Genomic DNA, 25,705 nt, shown 5'->3' on the forward strand with positions numbered 1-25,705 from the left:
AATTGTGCCTATACTGAAGGATGGTAGAAAAATGCCAATTTTTAGTGGTAAATGCTTATATTCCCCCTGACAAGGAGCATGGTAGGATGTTATTGCATATGTTGAATTGTTTCTTCTTTTTTAAGTTCACATGAAACTGTATTTGAAGTATTAATAGTGGGGGATTTAAATTGCTAAATTTCGAATGCATCCCTCTCGATCTTTAGTGATACAGAAAGGGAATCCCTCCTCAACATTCCACCTATTTGTTTTCCTCCTGGAATTAGGACAGACAAAAGGGGGTATGCTCTGCTAAAAGGTTTGAGGGAACTTAGCTGTATAATTTTGAATGCCGGATTTCAGTCAGACTACCCTGCAGCTTTTACTCACAAATCTCGCATGAGCAATGTTATTATTGATTATTTTCTGGCCTCCTACCCTCTAACACAAATTGCGTAGGATAAGTCGATCATGGATACTTCACTTAGTGACCATAAGATTTTAAGCCTCTCACAAAAACTCCAAATGTCTCATATTGAAACCTGGAACCTTAAGAGTCAAACTTTGAACTTCAAAGCGAAAACTGGTTGAATCTACTGCTCACCTTTTGAAAATTTGGTCCCTATAGGAATTACTTGAAATAGTGTGGAGAAATATTGTTGCCTGGCATATAGATCCGCCAAATTGTTTTTCCGAATTTAATGGGAAATATTATTCAGAAAATCCAGGCCAAATGGATGAATGCGAGAATAAGGAAGGAGGAAGCAGATTGGCACTGGATTGCTCTGCTGGAAGCAGCCAGGGTGAAACACAGTCGTAAATTCTGGTCACTTATCTCAGAAAGGCTTCAGGAAGGAGCATAACACCCTAGATCAGGGTTCTGCAAAGTCGGTCCTGGAGAGCTGGGTCCATGCCAGATTTTTTAGCATATCCACATTTTGAAAAAAGATGTTTCAGAAATCTACATTTTTCTAAATGTGGATATGCTAAAAATCTGGCACGGACCCGGCTTCCATGACCGACTTTACAGAACCCTGCCCTAGATAATATTCTTTTAATGCAGATCATAAATGAAAAGTATGTTCAGTTTAGGGGTGGGGTTGCATACTCCGCTTTTATTTTCTACAGCTTGACAGGGTAGACCGTAAGATATTATGGAAGAAATTATCAAAATTGGGCATTCCTTTTAAATTTGCTACGCCTTGCACTCTTCAACATGGTGTAAAATGCTGCTAGGTGGAGAGCAGGGTCTTTCTTCCAAATTCGAGACAAAAAATGGTTTAAAACAGGGTTGCCTGTTGGCATCTCTTCTCTTTTCCTTATATATTTACGAACTGCCATCTGCATTAGGGAACACCCAAGGGTTTGCACCCATAATTAGAGGCACTCCAATTTCTTGCCTTCTTTATGGTGACAATATTGTCATACTCGATCTCACCCCGAAAGGTCTCAATAGGCTACTTGCGGCCTTACATTATATTTCGAATCAGCATTACCTAAAAATAAATGTCAAAGTCCCAAGTAGTATGCTTCCAGGGGAATAAATCCCGTACAAAAATTAACTTTAAATGGTCGGTGGGTCAGCAGAGTCTGGAGCAGGTGACCTCTTACTGTTTTTTGGGGGAAAAATCCTGTCCTGTTCCCTTAGTGATCGAGACCACATATGTAAGGATAGCTGTAAGGTTCTGTCTCTGTCTCAATCTCAGGGGATACTAGCCTTTTACACAGTGGTGGGCCGTCGGCACTTCTCGTACCTACTATCTGTTTATCAAGCAAAAATTCCGTCTTCTATCCTGTATGCCATTGAGGGAATCAAAATCTCAGAATGGGAGTTTCTGAATAAAATTGATGGCCGGATTCTAAGAAGCCTGGCTGCCTGTAATAATTCAGTTTCTGTGGCACCTTTTAAGGTTAGAATTTGGTTTTCAGAGTAACTATATACAGGGCCTAGCGGCAGTAATCTGGAGAGCCTACTGTTTAGCCCAGAGTGAAGCACAATCTTTAAGATCCCTAGCCTATGAAGAAATATTTGGCTCACTAAGAGATAATTCTCACTTTTATAAAAAATAATAACCGTGCAATGCAGATTCTTCAGTTAGATGCTCATTTGTTGTTATCTCAACAACCCTTGTCATTTATAAAGAGTCTAAAAGAAGCTACAGGGGGAAAAAGTTTCTTACTGGACATGGAGTTCTGCATTAAAAAGTGGCGGTTAAGGGCACTAACAAATTCGGCAATTTTTATTTATCCACAACCTTATTTACGGTGGAATTTACCCCACGGAGTAAGACGTTTCCTCAGTTTGTTGAGGTTTAACAAATTACCTCTGAGAGATGTAACTGCTAGGTGGGATGGTTCCTCGAATATTTGTGATCTTTGCCAGCTAAGGATTCAAAATCTTATGCATGTGTTATTTGTTTGTCCATCCATAGATGAGTTAAGGAAAACATGGTTGAAACCGTTGTGTGAAATTCAACCTAAGTTCTTATGATGGGGTATTGAAATTTATGTATAACCCTCCAAACGTAATATTTTGTTTTAGGATGTTTACATTTTTTAAGGCCTTATTAAATTTTTATTGACTTTAGCACTCGCTTGGTAGTCACAATTTTGAATGTTTTGGTATTTATATTTCGGGATGTATTATAGTCCCTTTGGTCTGGGAGCAGGCATCAACTCTCCTGTTAATTGGTATTTAATTTTTTATTTTAAATTGGTTATTTATGAAATAGTGTTTATGTACATTCTGTATGGTGTTTAACTTACAAATGTTGGGTTGTGACCTGATTACTTCATACTGAAATACTTTTCTGTTTTATGTCTAGTCTTTTATAAAGTACTAATGATAGGTGTGTATATATTTGATGTGGACCGCATTTTATACCTTTGTTAAAATGTTGGGTGAACATGTGGACCTCTGCCGAGTTCTAAATCATGAAATAAATAAATGGAATTGATAAAGGTTGAAAAGATGTTTAGTGCATCTACATGAACGGCAACTTCACACTGCTCAGGCTCTCTTGCATGCAACATGAATTACCTGTTGAATGGTTTATTAAAGTGACCCAGATTTGAAGTTGTTTGTCTTGGTTCATGCCCTAGAACTTTTATGATTATGTTGATTAATCTGAAGGTATCAATAATAACCTGCAACAAAAATGTGTCAAATCAGTGTTTTATGCCTAAATGCAAGCAGTTGGGTCATGTGAAGGAGGCTTTATCAGTTTCTATGCGCTTTGGTCTGATTCCAGAATAGCATTTAATAGTAATAAAGAATCCCTTGCTGACTTAGACATTATCACACCAGCAATGTAATTTGACACCAATTACTGCAGTATCTCGGAAAAGTGACAAGAGTTTGGTTAGGATCTTTAACATATCGAAACCAAATCCAATCAGAGAATTTTTGTTTCACCTACCAAAGCATGGACATGTTTACTAGCAAAATCGTATTGGCTTGAAATGAGCGACCGGTACATAGAGTCAAAGTAGGACCTTGACTGAGACTTGAGCCTATGATGGGTAATGATGTTAAGCAAGAAATTACTCACTGAAGTCCTTTATTTTACGAGTCACTGTGTTTGATTCACGACTGAGCGAGTGAAATCACAAGCACTTTGTGTGGAGTGCTCAAACATGTGGATGGACACAAGTACTTGGTCCATGCTCTAGGGGATGGCTAAACACAAGAAGAGGCATAACTCATGCATGCCATGGAGAAACTGGAAGAAAGGACATAAGTGACAATGGAGTGAGCAAATGGTAAGCACATGGGTGGGCTGAAGCCTGCAGATTAACATGTCTCTTTGAGACAGGGCATGTGCTATCTAGCGAGACCTAAAACAGCCCTGTTATGGAATCCCCTGTGCGATACAACACTGGTGTACCTCTTGCCACCAATGATTCCAGTAATGTTGATAGTCTAACAGTAACTGCACCCTGCTGTTCGGAACATCAGGATTGCTCAGCAGAAAAATGCTCACACTTCACTGATTTCCCCTGCCTGTCTAATGTTATTCCTTTCTGAAGTCCATGTATTTGGAGCAGGGGAGTAGCTTTCACTAGGGCAGTGGTTTGAGGTCCAGGGATTGAAGGGGGCCCTCAGCATCACAATTTGCGAGTAGTTATTTCTTGCCAAAATCCCTGTACACTTGCAGGCCGCTGAAGCAGATGCAGTGCTTGAAGTTCTGTCAGCCTTACCTTTTTAGAGGCCGCAGCTTATCGCAGCCATGAAGTTCGATTTGGATGCCAGACCGATTCATGTTACTCTTTATTTTACACACTCCAATTAGAAATCAGTGGTTCTATTAATATATATTATGTTCCTGGCACTACCTTTTGATTGTTGCTCACCAGACCTTAACAAGCATTGGCAATGCCAGTAGGTCTCACCTATGCAAGATCTATTGTTTTTGTCAGTGTTTTTAGCCATGTAGCTGAAAGCAAAAAAAAAAACGTTTTTTGCGTGGTAAACGCCTGTGCCATAGTGCTTTTTAGCTTAAAGCCTATCAGACAGCTCAGCTATCTGGTTCCAGAGACATATTCTGAAACCTTCTCTTGAATCGTATTCCTCTGATTGCTTACCATTTATTTTGTTTTGTTACTTTTGCTTACTTTTTACTTGCTGGCTTTGTTTTAAGCTGTCCAGCATGTCATTGTGCCTCCCATGGAGCATAGTCTGTTTACTGCCTTTCTGACTGGCTCCTTGTATTCTTCCGCAAGTGCTAGCTTTCGTCGGAATCCTTTTTTTTTTTTTTTTTTTTTTTTTTTTTTCTTTTTACTTTTTCATGAGGCCCTCCATGAGAGTACATGTGTGTTTTATTCTCTCCCTTGTATGCCAGTTTAGGAAACAGTAAATTTATGTTTGTTTTTAAAGATTTCCAGCCTCATATATTTGTGCTTGGATTATTCTCCTTATCTCTCCTACCACCAGTTTATCAATCTTTATGCATGTGAGAAGAACAATGTTCCGTCTGTGAGCTCATGGGCATGGCAGTCCCACAGTACATTCCAAGGTGACCAGAAAATAAAAAAGAAAACTGTAGGAATTAGCCACACCGCAAGCCCGGGAGGGGAGGTGGAGAGAAGGAGTAATCATTGGACTATATACAGAGAGTATTCCCATTTTGCAGAAAATTTTCCCAGATGGCCCAGCATTCAGCTCTATTACCCATCTGGCCAATACGTTCTAAACAGAAAAAATAATCTATAGATGACAACCAATCGAATACATTCAGGGGTGTGGGCATAATCCACTTTCAACATATTTGTCTTCTAGCCAACAACATCAATAGAAACATCATGCACTTATGCGGCCTGGAGAGCTTCCGGTCCCGTGGGGAACCAGGAGAGACCCCCAAAAACACTAAAGAGGGGGTCACTTCCACGTCAACGCTTATAAACTGTTTGAGAAAAACCATTAATCAAAGACCAGAAGACACAAAGATTAGGGCAGCTTCAGAACATATGTATATCATTCGCATTCGGCTCACCACAACGTGGACACTTTCTTTCTGACTTCCCTAAAGTAGATAACTTCTGGGGCGACCAATAGACCCTGTGCATCGTAAACAAGTGATTTTTTTCAAGGCGACTGATTGCGTTACCGACCAGAGCAAAGAACATGAGGATTCCCAAGTGTGTAGTATATCTAGGGCTGGCAGAACCCCTCCCCATTTATTCTCAGGAAGAGAAACCACTGAATCTGAAGGATCAAGCAGTGCCTTATACCAGACTGAGATTTCTCTATGAACCGAGACCGAAGATAATTTCTCTTCCAGTAATTATACACACCCTCTTTCTCTCGGAGTGAGGCCGCCCAGCTCGCTAACTGCAAATATTTGAACTTTGTAAGCTTGTAATTTGTTAACTCCTCGAGCCTTGACCAAGACACCAACTTGGACTCCTCCAAAATTTGTCCCCACCTCGTCACTCCCTTTAATGCAAGAGCCAGTTTATCTAAGAGAAGCTCGGGAATCCCAGACCGGGGCCCGAGGACTATAATAATGGGTACCCAATAGTTGGCGTACCAACCACCACACTCGAGCAGCATCCTTAAGAAGCTTCAGACGAATCTTTTTAAAGAATTTCAGATGACCAAACTTATACAAGAAGAAACTGCCAGCCACTAAAAACTCTTGAGTCACTGCACCCCAAAAGGACGTGTATTCAGAACTGTCACGTAACAAAATCCGAACATTCTTCAGGTGAAAAGCCAGGTAGTATTTTTATAAAAATCTGGAGCTGCAATCCCCCCTTTTCCATTGGGCCTGCACAATTTTTGCCAGGCGATCCTAACCCCACTAGAGGACCATAAGTTAAATCTACTTGCATCTTTTGGAACCAACTCTTCTTAAATTCCAGAACGTAAATTTAGGAAGAATAATCATTTTAAGAACATTACCTCTTCCTATAAAAGACAGAGGAAGCCCAGCCCAGGTTTTAAGCAAATTACGGGTCTCTGTGCAAAGCTTCTCAAAGTTAATCCTGGCTAATTCATTAAGGTTGGGGATAACTTGAATCCCCAAGTATCTTATCTGTTGCTTAACCAGAGGGCTATGAAAGATAGTATTCCAACACATGATTTCAGTTTTCTCGGGGTTAACCGAGTAGCCTGACACTTCACCAAAATCCTTTAAACATTGTAAAATTCTGGAAAAAACATATGTCAAGTCTCCAGTGTAGATCATAAGGTCATCAGCGTACAAAGGAACCTTTTTCTCCCAACCCAGACATTGAAAAGGAGGAATCTCTCTATCCGCCATAATTGTTGCTGCTAAAGGTTCAATATATAAATCAAAAAGAAGAAGGGATAGTGGGCAGTCCTCTCTGAATCCTGAATCTGGAGGAAATCCTATTGTTGATCAAAATACAAGCCGACAGGTCTTTATAGATAGCCTGAATAGCCCCATAAATTTTGAACCCAACTTAAAACCCACCATAACACATTGTAAAAAACACCAATTCACCCGATCGAAAGCTTTGGCCGCGTCAAAAGTAAGAACCGATAGGGTAACTTTTTCAGAAATCTCCAAATCCACCGCACCCAACAAGTCATGAGTTAACACGTGCAATTGTCTACCTCTGACAAACCCCTTCTGGTCCACATGGATCAAGTTGCGAATCACACCCTGGAGCCTATTGGACAAGATATGGGTATAAAGCTGAAATCTGAATTCAACAAAGATATTGGCCTATATGAACTGCAAAAGGCCGGATCTTTCCCTGGTTTCAGAATGAGGCTAATAACAGCCTCAACCCAAGACTTGGGCATATCGGCCCCCTCCTGTAAAAGGAGATTAAACAACTCTATCAAATTAGCACCAGCTCCTCGCAAAGATTACCATATAACTCATTAGTCAGACCGTCTGAGCCTGGGGCCTTCCCCCTTCTTTAGGTTCTGAATTGCAGCTTTCACCTCCCCAAAATCTATCTTCCTAACCAGTTGTTTCTGTTCCATATCTGTTAACCGAGGGAGATGAAGAACATCGAGATACGCCCTTGCCAGTGTTTCAGAAAAATACAAATATTCAGTGTAAAGATTCTGAAAGAAGCCTCTTCTATCTCCGTTTCGGCTGGGGATAAAGCTCCAGTGACCTCTGATCTAACTGAAGAAATAATATTCTTGGAGCGGTCTGATTTGGTTTACCAAGCTAAAAGCTTCCCACGGCCTTCCCTCTATTCATAGTGGGCAAACCTGCTGCATTCCCACCCCCTTCTATTTTTTCCTCTTGAGAAATAGCCCCAACTCAGATCTGGCCGATTCTAACTGAACATTGAAATAACCCAACTGGCTCTCCTCACCCTTTAAAGTGGCCTCCTGCAGGGAAGCCACCTGAAACTCAAGTTGTTTTAACTGATCTTTTTTTTTTTTTTTTCCTCCCTGTAACTATAGGTAGCCAAACCCACAAGCCTACCTCTAATAAATCTGCAATGAGGTGGATCCATAATTAAATTTAAAAAAATCATTGGTATCCCTCCTCAAACCATCCACTATCAGCTCGTCCTAAAAGAGAGCACGATTAGCTGTCCACCTAGGAGTCGACACTTGAATATTAAGAGAGATGTGCATTTTTACAGCTGAATGATCTGAAAGATGCCCCGGGGCATGGCTAACCAATCTTACCATTTCCCTTAACTGATGCTGTATTAGGAAAAAATCGATCCTAGAACGATGACCATACTTCTTATTATTGAATGTGAACCTAAGACCCTCCCTGCCCTTCTGATGCCAAATGTCTTTCAAACCGAGATCTAACATTCCTTGTTTTATCCATGACCGAGTTTTAGGTGAGTTCACCGTTGGTCTTAACGTGGACTTATCTAACATGGGGCTCAATAAAACATTAAAATCCCCACCAACTACAATCTGATACTTGGCAACCAATAATGCCTATAAAGATCTTGAAAAGGTGAGGGGTCGTCAACATTAGGCCCATAATACCCAGCGATTGTAAACCAGACTCCATGCAAGCCGGCCTCCGCAATCAACCACCTGCCCTTAGGATCCTTTTTGACATTTGCAACCTTCACGCTTACCGGGCTTTTGATAAGAATTGCCACATGATTGGTTAGTACATGCGCAATAGCCCACCCAATTCAAATGTTTAAGACACTCATTCCATTCAGACTCTAACAAGTGAGTTTCTTGTAAGATAATCACTTCCTCTTCCATCCTTTGTAAGAACTCAGTTTCTCCTCCTCCTCCCTGGAACCCACAAACCGTTAACATTTCACGATAGAAATTTCATCAAAGCCCTCTTTTGACTAGCCATTGTCCAAAAAAAGAAAATTATGAAGAAAAGACCATAGACTTGACAAATAACGAAACCCCTCACACGACCGCATACCACACTACTGCGGACATTTTCAAACAAATGCATATTTCCCCGTTTCCCCTCCCCATAATCCATTCCTGGTGAGAAAACGCCACCAACCTATGCCCCAAGTAAAGCCCATCCCACCACCACCCATGGGAACCCTCCCTTGCCTTCTAATAGGGTGACTATTACCACCCATATGAGCTCAGTTTCCGGTCGGCTCTTCTAAAAGAAATAAACCGTCAACGTGAAATCTTCATTTTTTCAATTAATGCCTGAACTTCTGCGGGCTCCCTAATATTGTACATAGTATTGTTCCACATAATCTTCAGGAACGCCGGGATCCTCATCTGAACTGTGGCACCAAAAGACCTGAGGTCCTGCATTTGTTTCCCCAATTCCCACTGCCTGTCTAGAGTTGCTTTGGAGAGAGCCAAGCGTATCCGAAAGGACCAATCTCCCTTTGAAAAACTGCCCGCCTTAAGGGCGTCGATAGAATTTTCTCTTTTACGGAGTAAATGCCAAAGTGAACAAGAATTTTCCTGGGGGTCTTCCTGTCGAGCTTCCTTCTGAAGGGGTCCCGGTGAATTCTCTGAATGTCTTCTCCCTACTTTAACTGATCCACAGAGGGAAACCCTTAATGTCATCATCCCCTTCCAGCTCTTCAGGAACATTCAATAACCTAATGTTGTTCCTCCGTAAATTATTCTCCAAAGATTCCAGCTTCTCCTGGACCATCTTGCCATTACGTGTCAGCTGGGAAATGTCCTGGGAATTGGACAGTACTTGGGCCTCCTGCTCTGAGACTGCCGTCTCCAATTTACTCATCCTCTCCGCCAGCACATTAAGTTTACTTTCCAGTGCAGCACAAGATTCTCTGATTTTTTTTTTTTTTTTTTTTTTTTTTTTTTTTCTCTCCTCGGTTGTGTTCAGATACCTCGAATTTACCTCTGATCTCCTCTGATAAAGAAATCAAGAGGTTCTGTACCACGGAATCATGAGAGGATGGACCTGGCTTTAAAGCCTTCATCAACATAGGACTCTGTACCCCACCATACTCAACAGGTTGAGCTTGCGCAGCCTCTTTATCACCACCCTGCTTCCCATTCCCAAAGGAAGAGACCAAGGAGGCCGGGGAGAGAAGAAAATTCTCAGAGATCTGTGGGGGCTGCATCTCTGAGCTACTGAGCTACGAGTAATTCGTCTTAAACAGGGCGTAAGGGGGGATACCAACCTACCCTCTTCTGTTGAATGGTCATGGGCGCAGGAGACTTTACTGAGGTTAGTTTGTTACTGTGCCTCTTATTTTACTTAATATCAAGCAGTAGGGGTGCAGGGAAACTCCCTTTTTTAGTTTTTATAGCCCCCTTCCCTTGCCCTTTCTTGTTACAGGACCCCCCTTACTGGGTGCCGCTAGGTTGCCAATGACCACCTTTCGGGGGGCCTCTTCGCCCTCCCCTGTACAGTGTTGCTTCTGTTTCCGCGCCAGTGGGGGCCTCAGCTGGTTGCCCGTGCCCTCAACTTCACTGGCGTCATAAACAAATTATCTCCTACCGTAATGGCCGACTAAAGCTTGCTGTAGACCTTGACTAGGAGTTGAAAGAGAAGGCTGTGGGATGTTGTGTTTTTTTTTTTCCTAGCACACAACAAAACTTAAGTGAACTGTACAGATATTTCAGAATAACTCAGAATTAGGAAATCACAAATTAAGCACTTTTTTGTAATTCTGATGCGTGGTGGAAACATATTTTAATACAATCAAATCAATACACTAGGTGAAGCCATTTCTACACATCTTTTGTGCACTGTATAGTTTTAGGTCTGTGCAAATGCAGTGATAATTTCAATTGAAAATGTGTTGTATGTAATAGCGGTGCCCTGCCACTCCATGCATACTCCACTTTGCAACACTCCATGTTTTTCTACTCCATGGTGCTAACTTTTTAGGTGCGCTGGTGCACAACATGGTGTTTTAAAAAAAAAACACTGACAAAACCATCAAATCTTGCAAGAGGCCCAACATATTGACGTTCCCAGTGCTTATTGTCCTTTTTAGAAATAGCATGCCTTTGTTTCATGCACTTATAGTAAGAAGTGTATGGATTGAATATGAATGAACGTATGAAATTATTCAGAACATTTTCCTGCCTATGGCTTTGGTAATTTTACATTGATTTTCCTGCACATTGGAAATACAGAACTCTGCCTGGTAAAGTTTTGTGTTCTGTTATGATTGCTTTGTTAAGGAAACATTTCAGTTTCATATTTAGTGATCCCTCACAAAGTGTACTACTTTTACGTATGTGGTCTCTGTGATGAACAATGAACTTACAGGGTGTTTTTTTCTTTTCTTTTTCTTCTATCTAGAGCTCTTCACTTGGCTGTTATTCATGAGCATGAAGCCTTCCTGGATGCTGTTCTGCAGTACATGGGGAAAACTGAATTCCTAGACCTACAGAATGATTTGGGACAGGTCCGTATTGGATTTATATCATGAATTGCAAGCCTCTATATACATTGACAGCAGATCCCAAGTATTCCATGTAAGGTGTGATGGTTTGATGCTTCCAAAGTTTTATCCTCTAATTTCTGAAGGCTTTGGTACTTTGTGTCACGAGAAAGCTCTCCATCTCTTGGAATCTGGCTATACTTGTAAGCTCTGTAGTTTGGCCTGCATTATTGTGTTACTTTGTAATAATTTTACATAACACATCTCAATAAGTTAAACCTTCATCTCAATTGTATTTGAACCCAGCAAATGCTTTTCAATTGACTTTCTCTGGTTCCATCTGAGCTTCTCCTAGGAAACAGAAAACGAATATCTGTGTACCTGAACTCCTAATGAGATTTGGTGCCCCCCTGAGTCCCTAAAGGAGACTGTGGTCTCCCATGCCTCTTGCCCTTCAAGGGCAACACCACCTTTGCAGGGGATATGTGCTCTGACCCCGGATTGCACATTATCATAAATTTAATTTGGATCTGTTTTACATTGACGTTCAGTGGCATAAATGCCATTCAACTCCCCTTTTCTGGCTGTTTTTAAGACCCGACAACTCTGAGAAGGCATTGGCCTGGGTATCTTTCTGCAGTTTAAAAAAGAATGTTTGGAAACTATATATCAATTATGTTTTCCAAACATGCTTTTTTAAATGGTACAGAGTATCTGTCTGCTATTTCAACTCACAGGAATGTAACCAGCAACTGCACAGAACTTATTTTGTAGAAAAAATACAAAGTACTACCATCAGTATGCCCTTCTAAGTTGCCTACCCTTCACTCTAGTCTAGGATATTCTTAAACAACCGTTATACTCCATTACCTTTGTGTCACTCAAAAGGTACCTTGTATTACAATTGTTGGGCGTCTGATACCATATCTTAAATTCAAAGAGCAAATTTTTATACATTTTATTAAACCAACAGTTCAGTAAAATACTAAAACACATTAAAACATCATTATCATCAAACAGGTTGTCATTACAATTGTGGCTATAAAGAATTTTCACCAAGTATTGTAAGACCGTGTGTAACACCAACATATGGTCTTTTTTGAGGTCATTTTCAGTATAAATTTCAATTAAGCCCCCACACACCGGGTAGCAGTTTTTATTTTTATTTCATTTTTTTTTCATTTTTTTTATTCAATGCAGAGATCCCTTGTCCCATGGCATCTGTACTCTCCCCTACCCTCTAGAATTACAATATTTTAAAAAGCCTGTCAGGGAAAACATGCACACTAAAATCAGATGCTGCTTATGCTATTCAATCTTCACCATTGAATGCAAGACTTCATGGCGTATGATTTTCTTCTCCTCTACCTAATTCCCTTTACAAATTCTCAGTCAGTGTGCACTGGTTACAGATACATGGGTTATTTCACAAAGTTACTGGTGAAATCAAGGGTTATTTAATCATTGCTTGAGTTCACCTGGGACCAAAACATTGTGATAATGCCTGCAGTGAATTTGAATTCAGAGGTTTGATAATAAGGCATTAGTGGATGAAAGTGAGTTGTAAATTAGTTTGGTGTTACAGGTGGTATTGGCTGAGGAAGAGATCCGAGGAAGCGGGAGACCGGCAACACATTCTCCCTTTTAATAGATACATTTGCACTGTTCTTAAATTGAAGTTGGATGGTTTGTGATTTACACACATCTTTGTTTAGCGAACTGAGAAGGGCTGTGTTCATTTGACAAGATTTCGAAGTCTGTAAGTTTCATCCATGAATTTGACCTACAGATCTCCTCTGTTCCTGCTGTGACCTTTCAAATCTTTGATTTCTCCTTTTTAGTGCCATTTCTTTCTTATTGATTTTTCCATTATTTGGCAGACTGCTCTTCACATTGCTGTCATCATTGGACTGCCTGTATTCACCAGCAAGCTGATCCTGGCTGGGGCCAGCCTGTGTATTCCAGAAAAAGCAGGCAACACAGCTCTGCACTTGGCCTGCAAAGAAGGGAGATACGACTGTGCAAAAGTGCTCTTGTTGCACACGACTGGCAATTTCAATGATATCCAGAAACTTTTGGACTGCACTAACTATGACAGTAAGGAAATACCTCTTATGCTTCACACTGTCCAAGGTTGTTGAGACTGTTTTGGGGAATAACACTGCATATAGAAGCTTTAATCTTGCCTGGGGGAAATTCTGGGCTAGAAGGGTACTGTGAAACAATATATATATATATTTATCCCCTTTCCTCAACTGCCTTTTTGGCAGACAAAATGGTTACAGGCATGCCCAGGGTAGATGTAGTTACACAGCTGGTTTGTGCTGGCTGAGTGGCAGGATATGCCATTCTGTTACTTGTGGGGTCCTCATGGAGAATGTAATAGGGTCCATGATGCTGCTGAAGGCATTATAAGGATTTCTTGGCTGGCGTTATCTGGTAGACTTCTGTGGATCTTGGCTGATCTCACAAGATGAGCACTTGGTAGTGATAGTGCACGCAAACAGTGTCTGGGGAAGTGGATCCTGCACTTCCAGGTGTCCGTGATTATGTGACCAAGTAATATCACAAATATATTTTCTTATAATACATTCTAGTCCAGTCCTTAAGTTATGTGGAAGGTCTTTTTATTAATTTGATCTAATCAATTCATAAGGTTAAATCAGGGAAGTACTTGAATGTTTGTTTTTCCTTATTTAGTATTTGGCTTTAAAAAATGTTTATGTACTTTCACAAATTAAAATCTTGGCTTGATTGGACCATATGAATGAAGGATTTTCCAAAAGACTCAACAAACAGACCTCAAACTACAATAAGAAAGCTGATGTAGTTTTGAGACATTCGATGATTGCATAATGGATCTCTGAGGCCCACTATAAGAACAACAATCGGGTAACCTTTGAATTGGCCCTATTTGGGTGACTAGTGACCAAATTGGAGTTGTTCTGAACTGCTGTAGGCAGTTCCTTTTTAATCTTGCTAGATCATCACACTGCCTAGTGATGATCTGGGTCTATAAGAGGTTGGCGGGTGGGAGTCAGGGGGAGGGGGCTTCTAGAACTGTTGTGATTTTGGGGAATGGGTTAAGTGCCCATGGGTTTTGCATTGGTTGTAACCTCTCTTGGGATGGGTATGGAGGATGCTTTGTGAATGTGAAGAATAAAGTAAGGTCTCATCTGAGTGTTTGGGACAGTGATGGCTGGTGGTCCTTGAAAGTGTTGAGGTGTAAACCTACCCCAAAATGTCAACCAGTTCCCAAAGTCGGCAAGTGCCACTGTCTTGAGGTTTATAGGACAATTCTATAATCCGGCAGCCAGTGCCCAAGAAAGATTTGAAAATATTATGTGAAGTAGTGCATCTTACAGCATAACTTGCACATAAAATCATAGCACTGAAAGGACCCTTGGGAAATATTCCAATATTTTCATGGTGTGCCCGATAAACAGGACCATCTCTAGAAGTATTATGGGTTTGCCTGCCTAAGAGAATTTGACTAAAAGGTTGCAAAATGGTGCATTTCCGACAAAACTTCCATAAAGTCTGCAACACTTTAAATGAGAGGGCTAGTTTATGAAAGGCTATTGTGTGTATATATAAAGGCGCAATTTCTGTAGCGCCCACCTAACCATGAAACAAAACCCTGTACATGGCCAATGTGGCCTTTCATTTGCACAGATCATTCTACATTCATTTACATTTGTTTCCCATCTTGTCCCTTCCTCCTAGATTCTCCATTATAAACTATAACTAGAATTCTTTGAGAGGAGCTATGTGGGGAAAAATGGAGAACTCCCAGTGTTAGGCAGTGCATAGCACACAGGTAGGCAGATTTTTAGCAGTTCACACAGCAGTGCTAATAACTACTAAATTATCTGTTTTGGCTATGTATTTGGATATCCAGTAATGTTGTACCTAAACATTAGCTTATCTGTTTATCAGACTATACACCTCCTTCCATTAAATGCATACTTATCCTCTTAGAACATTAAACTTGATTGTCCCAAATAAAAGCTTATCACGTTTATGTAAAACCAATCATTGGCAAAGCCATTAGGTCTCACTTTTTCAAGTGCTTGTTTATGGCACTTGCTTTGCCGAGGCTTGAATCTAACAGGAACTCCCCTAAGTATGGGGAGGAAGGAACAAGAGAGAGCGAGAGTAGGGTCACTAGGAAAATCCCCCTCAAGTCTCTAACAAAACACAAGCCAAAGATGTCCTACAGGCAATTGAGAAATTGTTAAAGCCCTTCTACGCCTGCCCAGGTGCCATGCTTAACCCTGTGGCCTCCTTGGTCGCCAAGAATTTATATAATGGTAAATGGACTTTCTATTTAGTAGGAAGCACTTAGTACTGGAACTAAAGGTCAGGGGTTCCAAGGCTTGTGCGTTGGTGTCACAGGCATTGACAAAGCCAGTCTTTGAGTTTGGCCATTTTGAAACATTATTTTACAGCAGGCATTTACAAAGCTAAAACAGAACCTTTATGGTGGAAGAAGAGGTATAGATGCAGCAAGGCCACCGGAAGGGGAAGAGGCCAACTGTTGGCATCTGACTTCCATGAAAATTGGGCTAAGTGAAAGTGAAAGCCCACTCTCTTTTTATAATTTCAAGTATATACTATACTGTAAAGTATTGAAAAGCTTATGCTGTCAGTAAGTGAGAGCTAAAAATGATCATGAAATATCATTCATGCTTAGTAAATACTTGCTCACCAAATATCACTTTATAGTTTTCATCAAGTTGGTACACGTGCACTAATATGCATATATTTATATGCACACACAATTTCACCTGCCTGCAGCATTTGAGATGGATTTTCGTTATTTTGCTTACCCACTGCTACCCAATGGGGTCCTGCTTCTCCACAGGTAGTGATGTAGCGTCCCTCCCAGTAAAATGACATGCACTTGTGGGGCCTGAAGTTTCGTGTTCCTTTTGGTTGTTAATGCTGTCTGAATGAACACTTTACTATTTCTCACACAGTAAGTGTACTGCTCTGATTGACAGGCAAAAAAATGCTGTTGAAGAAGTTAATGCTCTTAACCTACTTCCAGTTTGATGGTGGAAACCAGTGTGAAACCAATGGATATTACTGAAAAGTAGACAATATTCTGATTTTTAGATCCCTCAAGGTTTTCCCAAGGTTTTTCCAAGGTTAATAACTATTGAGATAAAGAAATACTTAAAAAGAGTAGGAAAAAAACTGCCATTGTGGCAACATTTTCATCTGTAACGTTTTGTCATGGTGCCCGATTGACAAAAGCAATATACCATAACATCCGCTAGACCAGAGGCCTTCATACTTTTTAATGCCGCGCCCCCCCAGTTGAAAAATAAAAATCTTTGGGGCCCCCCCTCAGGATTTTTCACATTTATTTTAGAAAGATGGCACTGTTTAAATATATCTAAACCTATTTAAACATTGCAGTTAAGTACTGTTACCTTTTTAAAACTGCAATAACATGCTTCTGCTTAAAACAAAGGCATATTATCTGTATAATATTTCTTTTTGCCAGAGTTTGGCGCCCCCCCTGGGATCACTTAAGGCCCCCCAAGGGGGGTTCGCCCCCCAGTTTGAAGACCTCTGCGCTAGACCCTTCTGATTGCAGAGGTATATAAGGTTTGTAGGTTATTCGAAAACTCAAGGTACCCAGAGCCAACAACTGAGGCGCACCGTACAATGGTTTTTCATTGAGTACTGAGCATAGAGCAGTTCTTACAGCAAAATAGGCAGCGTGAAAAATATGTGTTAAGAAAACGTATGTCTTTCTGAAGTGGGCACAAAATATATAGTTAAGCAACAGTGGTCATTTCTACATCTCTGAATTTGTGGGTACCCATACTAGTGTATGATTTGGAGAAGTTATGGTTCAAAATGTAATCTTTCTTATACACTGGCTTACATTTGAAAGGCTCAAATGCAGCAAAATCCAATAGGTTATAACAAATGTTCTACTACTCTATGCTCCTACAAGTCTCTTGATTTAAAAATGGTATCTCACTTGTATGGGCAGGCCTAGTGCCTTCAACAGCAAACTGCTCAAAACGCAACATGGATGCGGCTCATTTTCCCACCGAAAACTGAACCTTTTGTCCAATGTGTTTAGCTTAAGACTTTGGACAATAGTTCAGCTGGCACCTACGGAAACCAGCCAACATGTACATTTTTCAAAACTAGACACCTAGGGTTATGAAGGGTAGGCGGACTTGCATGGCTTTCACCACTTTTTTATTTAATTTTTTTGGGTTCTACCCAAAATCCACATTTTCCTCACATTTCTGTGATACACAATTCTTGAATCTGTGAAGATCCACAAACTTTCTTCCACCTGGCATTCCCCCAGGTCTCCCGATAAAAATGGTACCTGACTTGTGTTGGTAGGCCAAGTGCCTGCAGCATGAAACTGCTCAAAACATATTGTGGCGCTAATGATAGCTAAGTTGTGTGTGCTTTTTTTTTTTTTCTTTTTCTTCAGTAAAACCCAGAATACCCTGCGAAGGTATAATTTTGAATAAAAACACTATTTTTCCTTGCATTTCCATGATGTAAACTACCCACAGATCACAAACTTCTTACCACCCTTCATTCCCCAACTTGCCCGGATTTACAAACGCTACCCTGCTGGTATGCCTGGGCCTACTGCATGTGACAAGAATGGATCACACAAGGGTCAATCATAGTCCTTGCATGAGGGCTACTGTTGACCTTTGTGTGGTCCATTCCTGATGCGGGCACACAAGTGGGGTAGCTTTTTTATCAGGACAAGTGGGGAAACACTGCTTGGTAGGACTTTCGTGGATCCCTGCATATTTCTGCAGTTTTTGTGACAGAAAAGCAAGGAAAACTAATTTGTTTATTTAATGATCCACCTTTGCAGGGTACTCTGGGTAAGAGAACTTTGGGGGAATCCACACAAGCCACACCTCCGGGTGTCTAGTTTTCAGAAATGTCTGGGTTTGGTAGGTTTCCCTCTATGGCTACCTAGCTGAGGCCAAAAACGAGGGTGCCCACCTTACAAAACCAGGTTGTTTTATGATAGATAATTCTGATGGTCCACAATATGTTTTGGGCTCTTCCCTGTCGCGCCCACTTGCCCATCCACACAAGTGAGGCACAGTCTTTCTCGGGAGACTTAGGGGAACGCTGAGTGATAGAAAATTTGTGGCTGCCTGCAGATTCCAGGACCTTTCCTCACTGAAATGCAAGGACGGGATTCTGAGTGAAGAAAAACTGGTGAGACATGCAAGTCATGCACCCTTGGACTCCCCTTGTACTAGTATGTTACAGTTAATCCACCACTCACAATTGTTGGTTTTAGCACCTCTAGAAATTCTGGTTTCAAAGCATAAATACTTATCATAGTATCTGAATATTGAAACCAAGCCTTCTGAAGGTGGGCCATAAAGCCACTTCACAGCACCAACAGCTTTATGGTCCACATGCAATTCACGCACAACACACAGCACTTTCATACTCGTGGCCATAGGCCAAATCTGACCTATCATTGCACTTGCATCAACTTAACTCTGCCAGACAAGGGCCCATCATGTTCTTACGCCACAGGATGGAATGTTTGACTGCATTTTACCACCTGTCAAGTAACTGCCGCCTCCTTCCTGAACATTACCCAATGCAAGCGTAAGGAACCTAATGGCTCCCATAACAGCCACATGAGGCTCACGAAGATAGGTCTTTCATGCACGTTTAGCGCACTTACTGTTCTAAATCCAACTCCTTCCAGTTTGTGGAATAGTATGATACAACTTAAAGCAAGTAGGAAAAACAGAGGCCTGGTTGAGATGCACACTGGTGATAATACACATGACTCTTTTGCCTCTTTCCCTGCTTCAAGCACATTTTACATCAACATCATGGTTGATCCATTTTGGAGTTTTAGGAGTGCAATTAGCAAAGTGTCGCTCCTACAGCCTTGCCAAATCCTGAACAACATATTGACTGGAGGCTGCTGCTTCTGTAGCAGTGAGGCTTTCAATCACAGGCAACTGAAAGTCAAGGAAACACATGAGTCTTCCTGTGGTTGTCTGACAATAAACAACATATGCATTGTATGTTGTCATCTGGATCAGGTGGGTAAACAATTTCTTGTACTAAGTGTGATTGTTACGACTCACATTGTATGGTTAAAGAACTTGGTCATTCTTGTCTCATCATGAATTATAGTGAGCACATACGCATCACGCCTATCCGAGAACTTGACTGCGAGCAGTTTGTTGGAATACGATGCAGTACTCTGGGATTTCTGGAGCTTCTTGCAAACAAGCTCCTGCGGGAATCCTTGCAGTGACAACAAACTGTACCGCAGGCCACAGTTTCAGCTTTGAGAGCTCTACTCCTGTATAGTAATTGTCCACAAGCTAGAACCTTTGTAAAGGAATGCCTGGACAAGCTTCCATTCAATTTTTCTTTTAACCACTCATACCCCCCCCCCCCCTCCTCCCCCAGCATGGGAGGGCAGCTTGCAGGGTTTAGTGTGGAGTCTTTACCTGTATACACCCTCAAACTGTACATAAAGCCAGTAGATCCCAGCATGTACAGCTTGATGCCATAGCAAGCTCTTTGGCTCGCAATGTACTGCACGAACAGCAGCTGCCCTTTATGCAGGATCAAGGGCTCATTGACTGCTATATTCTTTCAAAGAGTATAGATTTCAGGAAACCTGGCAGACAAATGTTTCATGACGGGCCGGATTTTGAACAACCTCATATTGTCTTAATGGTCCTGGGCAATGCAGCAGAATTATCCCAAACCGTGCAAGTCGAGCAGTAGGACTGCAAGGTGGATTTCTGCATTAATCCCATCTTGAGCGTAAGGTCCAAAAATATCTTCATCTCCTCCAGTGAAGAGTGCCTCCATGCTCCCTCAGAAATAGTTTGGCACACAGATTTGTTTGCTGCACCATTTGTTGAAGGAAGTCAGCATCCAAAAAGAGATGGGCATCCAAAAAGTTGGCCATATTGACTTTATATCCAGTGACACCATTAAAAGGTGGGATATGGGGCTGAACTAAGTCTGGGGGCTGCCAAGGGCCCACTCTGTCGGTGCTTGCCACTACACAGGTCTGCTCTGGTTTTGGGCTAACCTGCGTATGTCTCGCTGCACAGACTGTGCTTGTGAAGGGACAGCACAACTGTCCTCTTAGTGTCTCAGAATCACTGGAGGAGGAGTCATTGGATGGGACTACACCGAATGGAAAAATCACTCCCAGATTCTGTTCCATTGTCCTGTCCCACAGATGCTGGCTTAGTCTCTGACCCTACCTCTGAGCTGTCCTCCATAACCTGAGTTAGGGCTTGACCAGCAGTCATCCAGCGTGACCCCATCTCTGCTACAAGCTAAACTGTCCCTCTAAAACACTAACCAAAGTAGAAGGCAGGTATGATGTTTGCAAAATTTGGAGGGGGGGTGATGGGGGGGGGGGGGGTGTGTGTGTGTGTGTGTGTGTGTGTGTGTGTGTGTGTGTGTGTGTGTGTGTGTGTGTGTGTACCTTACCTTTGCTTCTTCTCTCAATCAGCAGGTTCTCTACAGACACTGAAAAAAAAAAAAAAAACCAGAAGACACACTTTTACTTCTCCTTGCCACATACCCATTATCACATCATTCTTTTTGTCACTCCCACTCACATGGCCCTTCTTGGATTCCCTCACCACTACCTAACAAAAGTGCCCTTCATTTCTCCATAGCCCCTCTCGCACATACATTTAATTTGTTTTAAAGAGCAGGTAACAGGTGGCTTTACTAATCCACTCAGTTATTCAATTAAGATACAGATCTGTTCTTTGCAGCAGGCATATAAACCTTCTGTGCTTCTTTATGGCATCAAAACTGCCCCTAGACAAACATCCGGTCTCTTTCTGGAGCAAAAACATAATTACAAGGGTTATCTTGACATTTTTATTGCTGCCTGAAAGATATACATATATATATAGTCACACCAAAGGTTAAAAGGACATTGTAGTTAGAAAATAGAATTTATTTTAAAATTGGATGGCACGAATCCCTATGCTATTCTATTTACAAAGTGCCCTGGGGAGATGGAGTGGTCCCAAAGGGGAGGTGGGGGAAAGGGGCACGTGGCCCCTCTGCATAGAAATTGTGAATGCCCCCAGACCTGGTCCACCCTGGGGGCTCTTGTTTTATTTCTTCCTTGTTTTTAAAAAAAAAATAAAGTGCGGGAGCCCACCAAAGAGATACAAACTTAGATTTCCTTAAAATCTCAAACTACTGAACGAATTTACACCAAAAAAGCGAAAACTAGGTTTCTGCCAAAATTGTGGTAATTGTGTCCAGGAGTTTGGGCTGTAGTCGTGCCTAAAGCTCCTATGGGAAATTACATGGGAAATGCAACTTTCTGCCCCCCCCTTTCCTTATTTATTTATTTATTTATTTTGGTTAATAAATTGTGACCATAAAACAGGAAATACTAATTTCGATATCTATAAATATTACAATAAATACAAAAACTAAAAACCCTACTTACTATTATACACAACCTTCTTTAAAAAACACCTCATCTAATATTCCTCGAATAGAAGAGGCGGCACACAGAAATTTGGTCACATTACTAATCCCTCACGTCCCCGGTAATAGTGTACATATATCCGGGCTGGCCCAGCCTGCTTAAAGCCACTGCCTTTAAGCAGTGGAATAATATACCATATTCTAGGGTCTTGGTAATGCTTGCAGAAAAACATAAAATGCAAAGTATCCTGTGACGATATCCAGGCACAGCTACAAGGTTCTAAAAGACAAAGGTCGTAACAGCCTCGGGGAAAAGCTAAAAACAAATTAAACATATTTAATCTAAACCGGGTTAAACAGCATCTCTCCTTGTTATGCTTCAGCAAGGCTACTTACGATTCCATGTCCCATGTAGTGGTAATCAAAACATATTGGCAAACCGAGGGCTTAAGCAACTCTTCTGGCTCTCTCCCTATAAAAATCTTTAACCAATTTAAAATTGTTATTTACAATACCTTCTGGATTCGTAAACCTCATTTCACTGCCCAAATTGACAAAGGATTCCTTTACAATCCCTTGATTTAAGTACTTGAGACATTGAATAATTGTAAACAATCTTGCACACTCTGCCTATTTAATCCTAACTCTTTTTTTGCTCCGCAACCTTACCCAGGACAATAGAGGCCTCACGGAAATAGTCGCACAAGTACTTAACCCCTACATCCTTGTGGGAAGTACATTGAGAGGTACAGAGCACACGTGAACTTTTAATTTTTTTTAAATTTATTCTTCTCATCTTGTAACTCCTTTGCTGTCGGATACCCTCCTAATTCACTCCCATACAAAATCCTGGAGGTGTGTTTTGCTTCATACACTTTCATTAAAGCCTTCAGTGGGTGACACCCTATTCTACCCTCAAAACTAAAGACTGCCCTGATTGTCTTCCTGAAATAACCTCCTCTTAGCCTCTATCACAGGCATCCAGTTTATTTTTTTTAAACTAACTTGACCCCTAAATATGTAAAAGAGACTGTTTTGGCTAAAGGGGAACTGTTTAGAATTTTTTTCCTATGTTTTAGGGGTGAGGTGGGGGGGGAGGGGAGATTTAGAGCCCACTACCATAGCATATGATTTGGTCAAATTAGTCATGAGGTCCAAACTGCCCATAAAGGAGTCAAAGGAATCCAGTAACTTCTGCAAATTTAGTAAAATAGGTAATGGGCAGGAATCAGTTTGATGGCAATCAGCCTTGGTGGCCACCAGTGCCTTCTCAAACTCATTTATATCTAAACCTAACAAAAACAGGGGAAGAATATATCCTTGCCTGACTCCTCGACTAGTCATAAAGCTATCTATGCAACCCATATCTTCATAATATCTAACCATTGCATGGGCATCTAAGTGCAAATCATGCAAGAAGGACCCCATACTGGAGTCCACTCCCATTTGTAACCGGGTCACCCACAGCCTGTTCCTTTTCACCCAATCAAATGCAGCTGTGAGGCCCATAAAGACATGATTTGTGCTCTGATGTATAATTGGCTTGCCCTGCTGGAACCCATATTGGCTTCCCACTATTATATTAGTTTCCTAGGGAGGGAGACAGGGATGCAGGGAGAGGGATGGGGAGGGGAGGGGAGGGGAGGGGTGAGGGAATATGTTCAACTCCCTCCCATTTTATGACCCAATGAGCTATGTATATAGATTGACTAAATATACAAGAGGTGTTTGTTGACCAAGTTTTTGCGTTATGAAAATTTACTAAGACCATGTTTATGAACCCCAAAATTGTAAACTTGTGTAAAGGGGAAAGATGATCCTAGCTCTTTTATCCGCCCTCCTAATTTAAAGGACCGAAAAATAATCTTGCCCATTTCGCTCGGCCTGCAAAAGACTTCGTAGTCTGGATAAAATAGGTTGAGTAACACTCAAGTTGGAATTTATTTTCACATTCCCACGGCTCTTGAAGGCAGATAACACGGTGGTTCTTCAGAAACCCTCGAAAAGAGATGTCATTAAATTTGGCAGATAGCCCCGCTATGTTCCAACAGAGTAAGGCAAACTCTCGCCCCCTTTCTTCAAACAGGACTGTCGTATGACAACCCTCATGAGCCTTGCCAGTGGGAGACACTGGCCTGGATGTCAGCCACAAAAATGTATCTGTCTGTAAGGGGCACATCTATGAAAACACACTACACCTTTGACATTGACAGTTGCTCAATGAGGACTACATGATGTTAAATGTGCCGGCCTGAAAAAATAACCTAAGTGTAAAACCTGAATACTAGTGAACAACTGAACATTCAATTCAGCATGAGTTCTGACACTTGTGCGCTGTTAAAATTGACAACTATTAAGTCATATTTCCACCCCCCCCCAAAAGCTTTGGTCCCTTTCCCAACCAATTCACTCTTCTCACCATGATTATACTATCCCATGTCCCCTTACTATATTCAGGTAAGTACCAAACCAGTGCGATACCTTGTTCAGTTCTGAGAAAATCACTATGGTTGTCCACTAAAGGAGGGATGTTTCCTAGAACCACCACATACAGGGTGGCTTTGGGAGGGAGGTTGATAATGGGTAAATTCAAGACCTTTCCTTCATTCTCACTTTCCACCTATGGTTGACTCTTCCCCCCTCCTCCAACCTGGTTATACTTGCGTCACCATCCTGAACATATACCCCATTAGTATTTGGGCATAAGTTATTTTGGGTATTCATATTGTCTGAGATGGGCCAGGATTTCCCCCTACTATCTTTTCAGTCTACAACATGTGAGCTCTGCCCTGGAGTATCAACTCCACTATCCTTTTAAGGTAGAGTTGGCTCCTGACCTACGGAGGGGTCAGAAAATCCCAGAGTTGCTTCTCTGTTAACATTAAATACTGCAAGTTCCTGATTTGAACATCTGGCTGTCAGGAGATCCAATAGTCTCTTAATTAAAAGCCCCTGCTTGACGGATCACCCCAAAACTTTCCGTGTTCAACAAGAATCTCCAGGGCACTTTATTGGGAAAATATCTTGAATATTCGCCAAAAGGAGGACAAGTCAAACACTTTTGCTATGGAAACATGGTCATAACTATAACTACTTGGTGGTGACTGGCACTAGATGAATATATATATCGATAGTCCGTCTCTCCCTCGCCATATCACTTTTTTTTTTTTTTTTAACGTTTGTTTTCCCTCGGGGCCATTTGCAACCCGAAGGAAAACGCATGTATAAAAAAATGCCACCATTGGGGTCAGCCGGTGTGCGCCCCCACTATTTTCATTGTGCTTCCAAAAAAAAAGTATATTTTATTTATATATATATATATATATATATATATATATATATATATATTTTCGTTTTTAAAATTTTGTTTTTTTAGTCCCTCGGGGGAGGTTTCCTGGCATGTGCAGTGAGGGTTGCTTCTAAAGAAATTGAACTAGCCTAGCGCTGACTCTGTCAGAGGAAGGTCTCCTCTTCATGCCTCAAGTCTACCCCTGTGTCTGTGTGACCTCCCTACACGTCCTGCACAACCTGCCCTAGCCTTAGAACCGCTTGCTGTGACAAATGAGGCCCCCGCCCAGCCCAGTCCATCTACGCTGCCTGATCTGGGTTTCTCAAATGGTACTGTTCAGGTGTCCAGTCAGCCCAGTGCCCAAGCCTGATAACTAACTAAACACAGGAGACAGGCTGCCACGACTAAAACTATTCCCAGCATAAGTAGCTCTGAGTCACAAACTGAAGACCTACTCCAACTGGGCTGTAACCTAGCTGATGTTGTGGTCAATTTTCTTTGGGCGTAATTTACCTCCATTTTTGTGTGCCAAACTTGACCAAATACCATCAAGGCTGATGACTAGTGAAACCAGATTTATCACGATTATGGGACACAAGGGCCCATGGGTGGATGGATATGGTGCTTTTGGGCAGGATGAACAAGGAAGTTGAGATCACCCAGTTTCTTCCTTTGGGTGCCTGTACAAAT

General features: G+C 41.5%; 1 protein-coding gene across 2 annotated transcripts in view; it reads left to right on the forward strand.

Annotated features, from left to right (window-relative positions):
• The window catches only part of NFKBIB (NFKB inhibitor beta), a 63,439-nt gene that overhangs the window by 23,426 nt on the left and 14,308 nt on the right, over nucleotides 1-25,705 (forward strand). For both annotated transcript variants that reach the window (XM_069206902.1, XM_069206901.1), the window contains exons 2-3: nucleotides 11,166-11,271; nucleotides 13,128-13,344. In XM_069206902.1, coding sequence (XP_069063003.1) covers nucleotides 11,166-11,271; nucleotides 13,128-13,344 — 323 coding nt within the window. The remainder of the gene's footprint in view (nucleotides 1-11,165; nucleotides 11,272-13,127; nucleotides 13,345-25,705) is intronic.

This window comes from Pleurodeles waltl, chromosome 9 (genome assembly GCF_031143425.1).
Source record: "Pleurodeles waltl isolate 20211129_DDA chromosome 9, aPleWal1.hap1.20221129, whole genome shotgun sequence".
Classification (NCBI taxonomy): Eukaryota; Metazoa; Chordata; class Amphibia; order Caudata; family Salamandridae; genus Pleurodeles; species Pleurodeles waltl.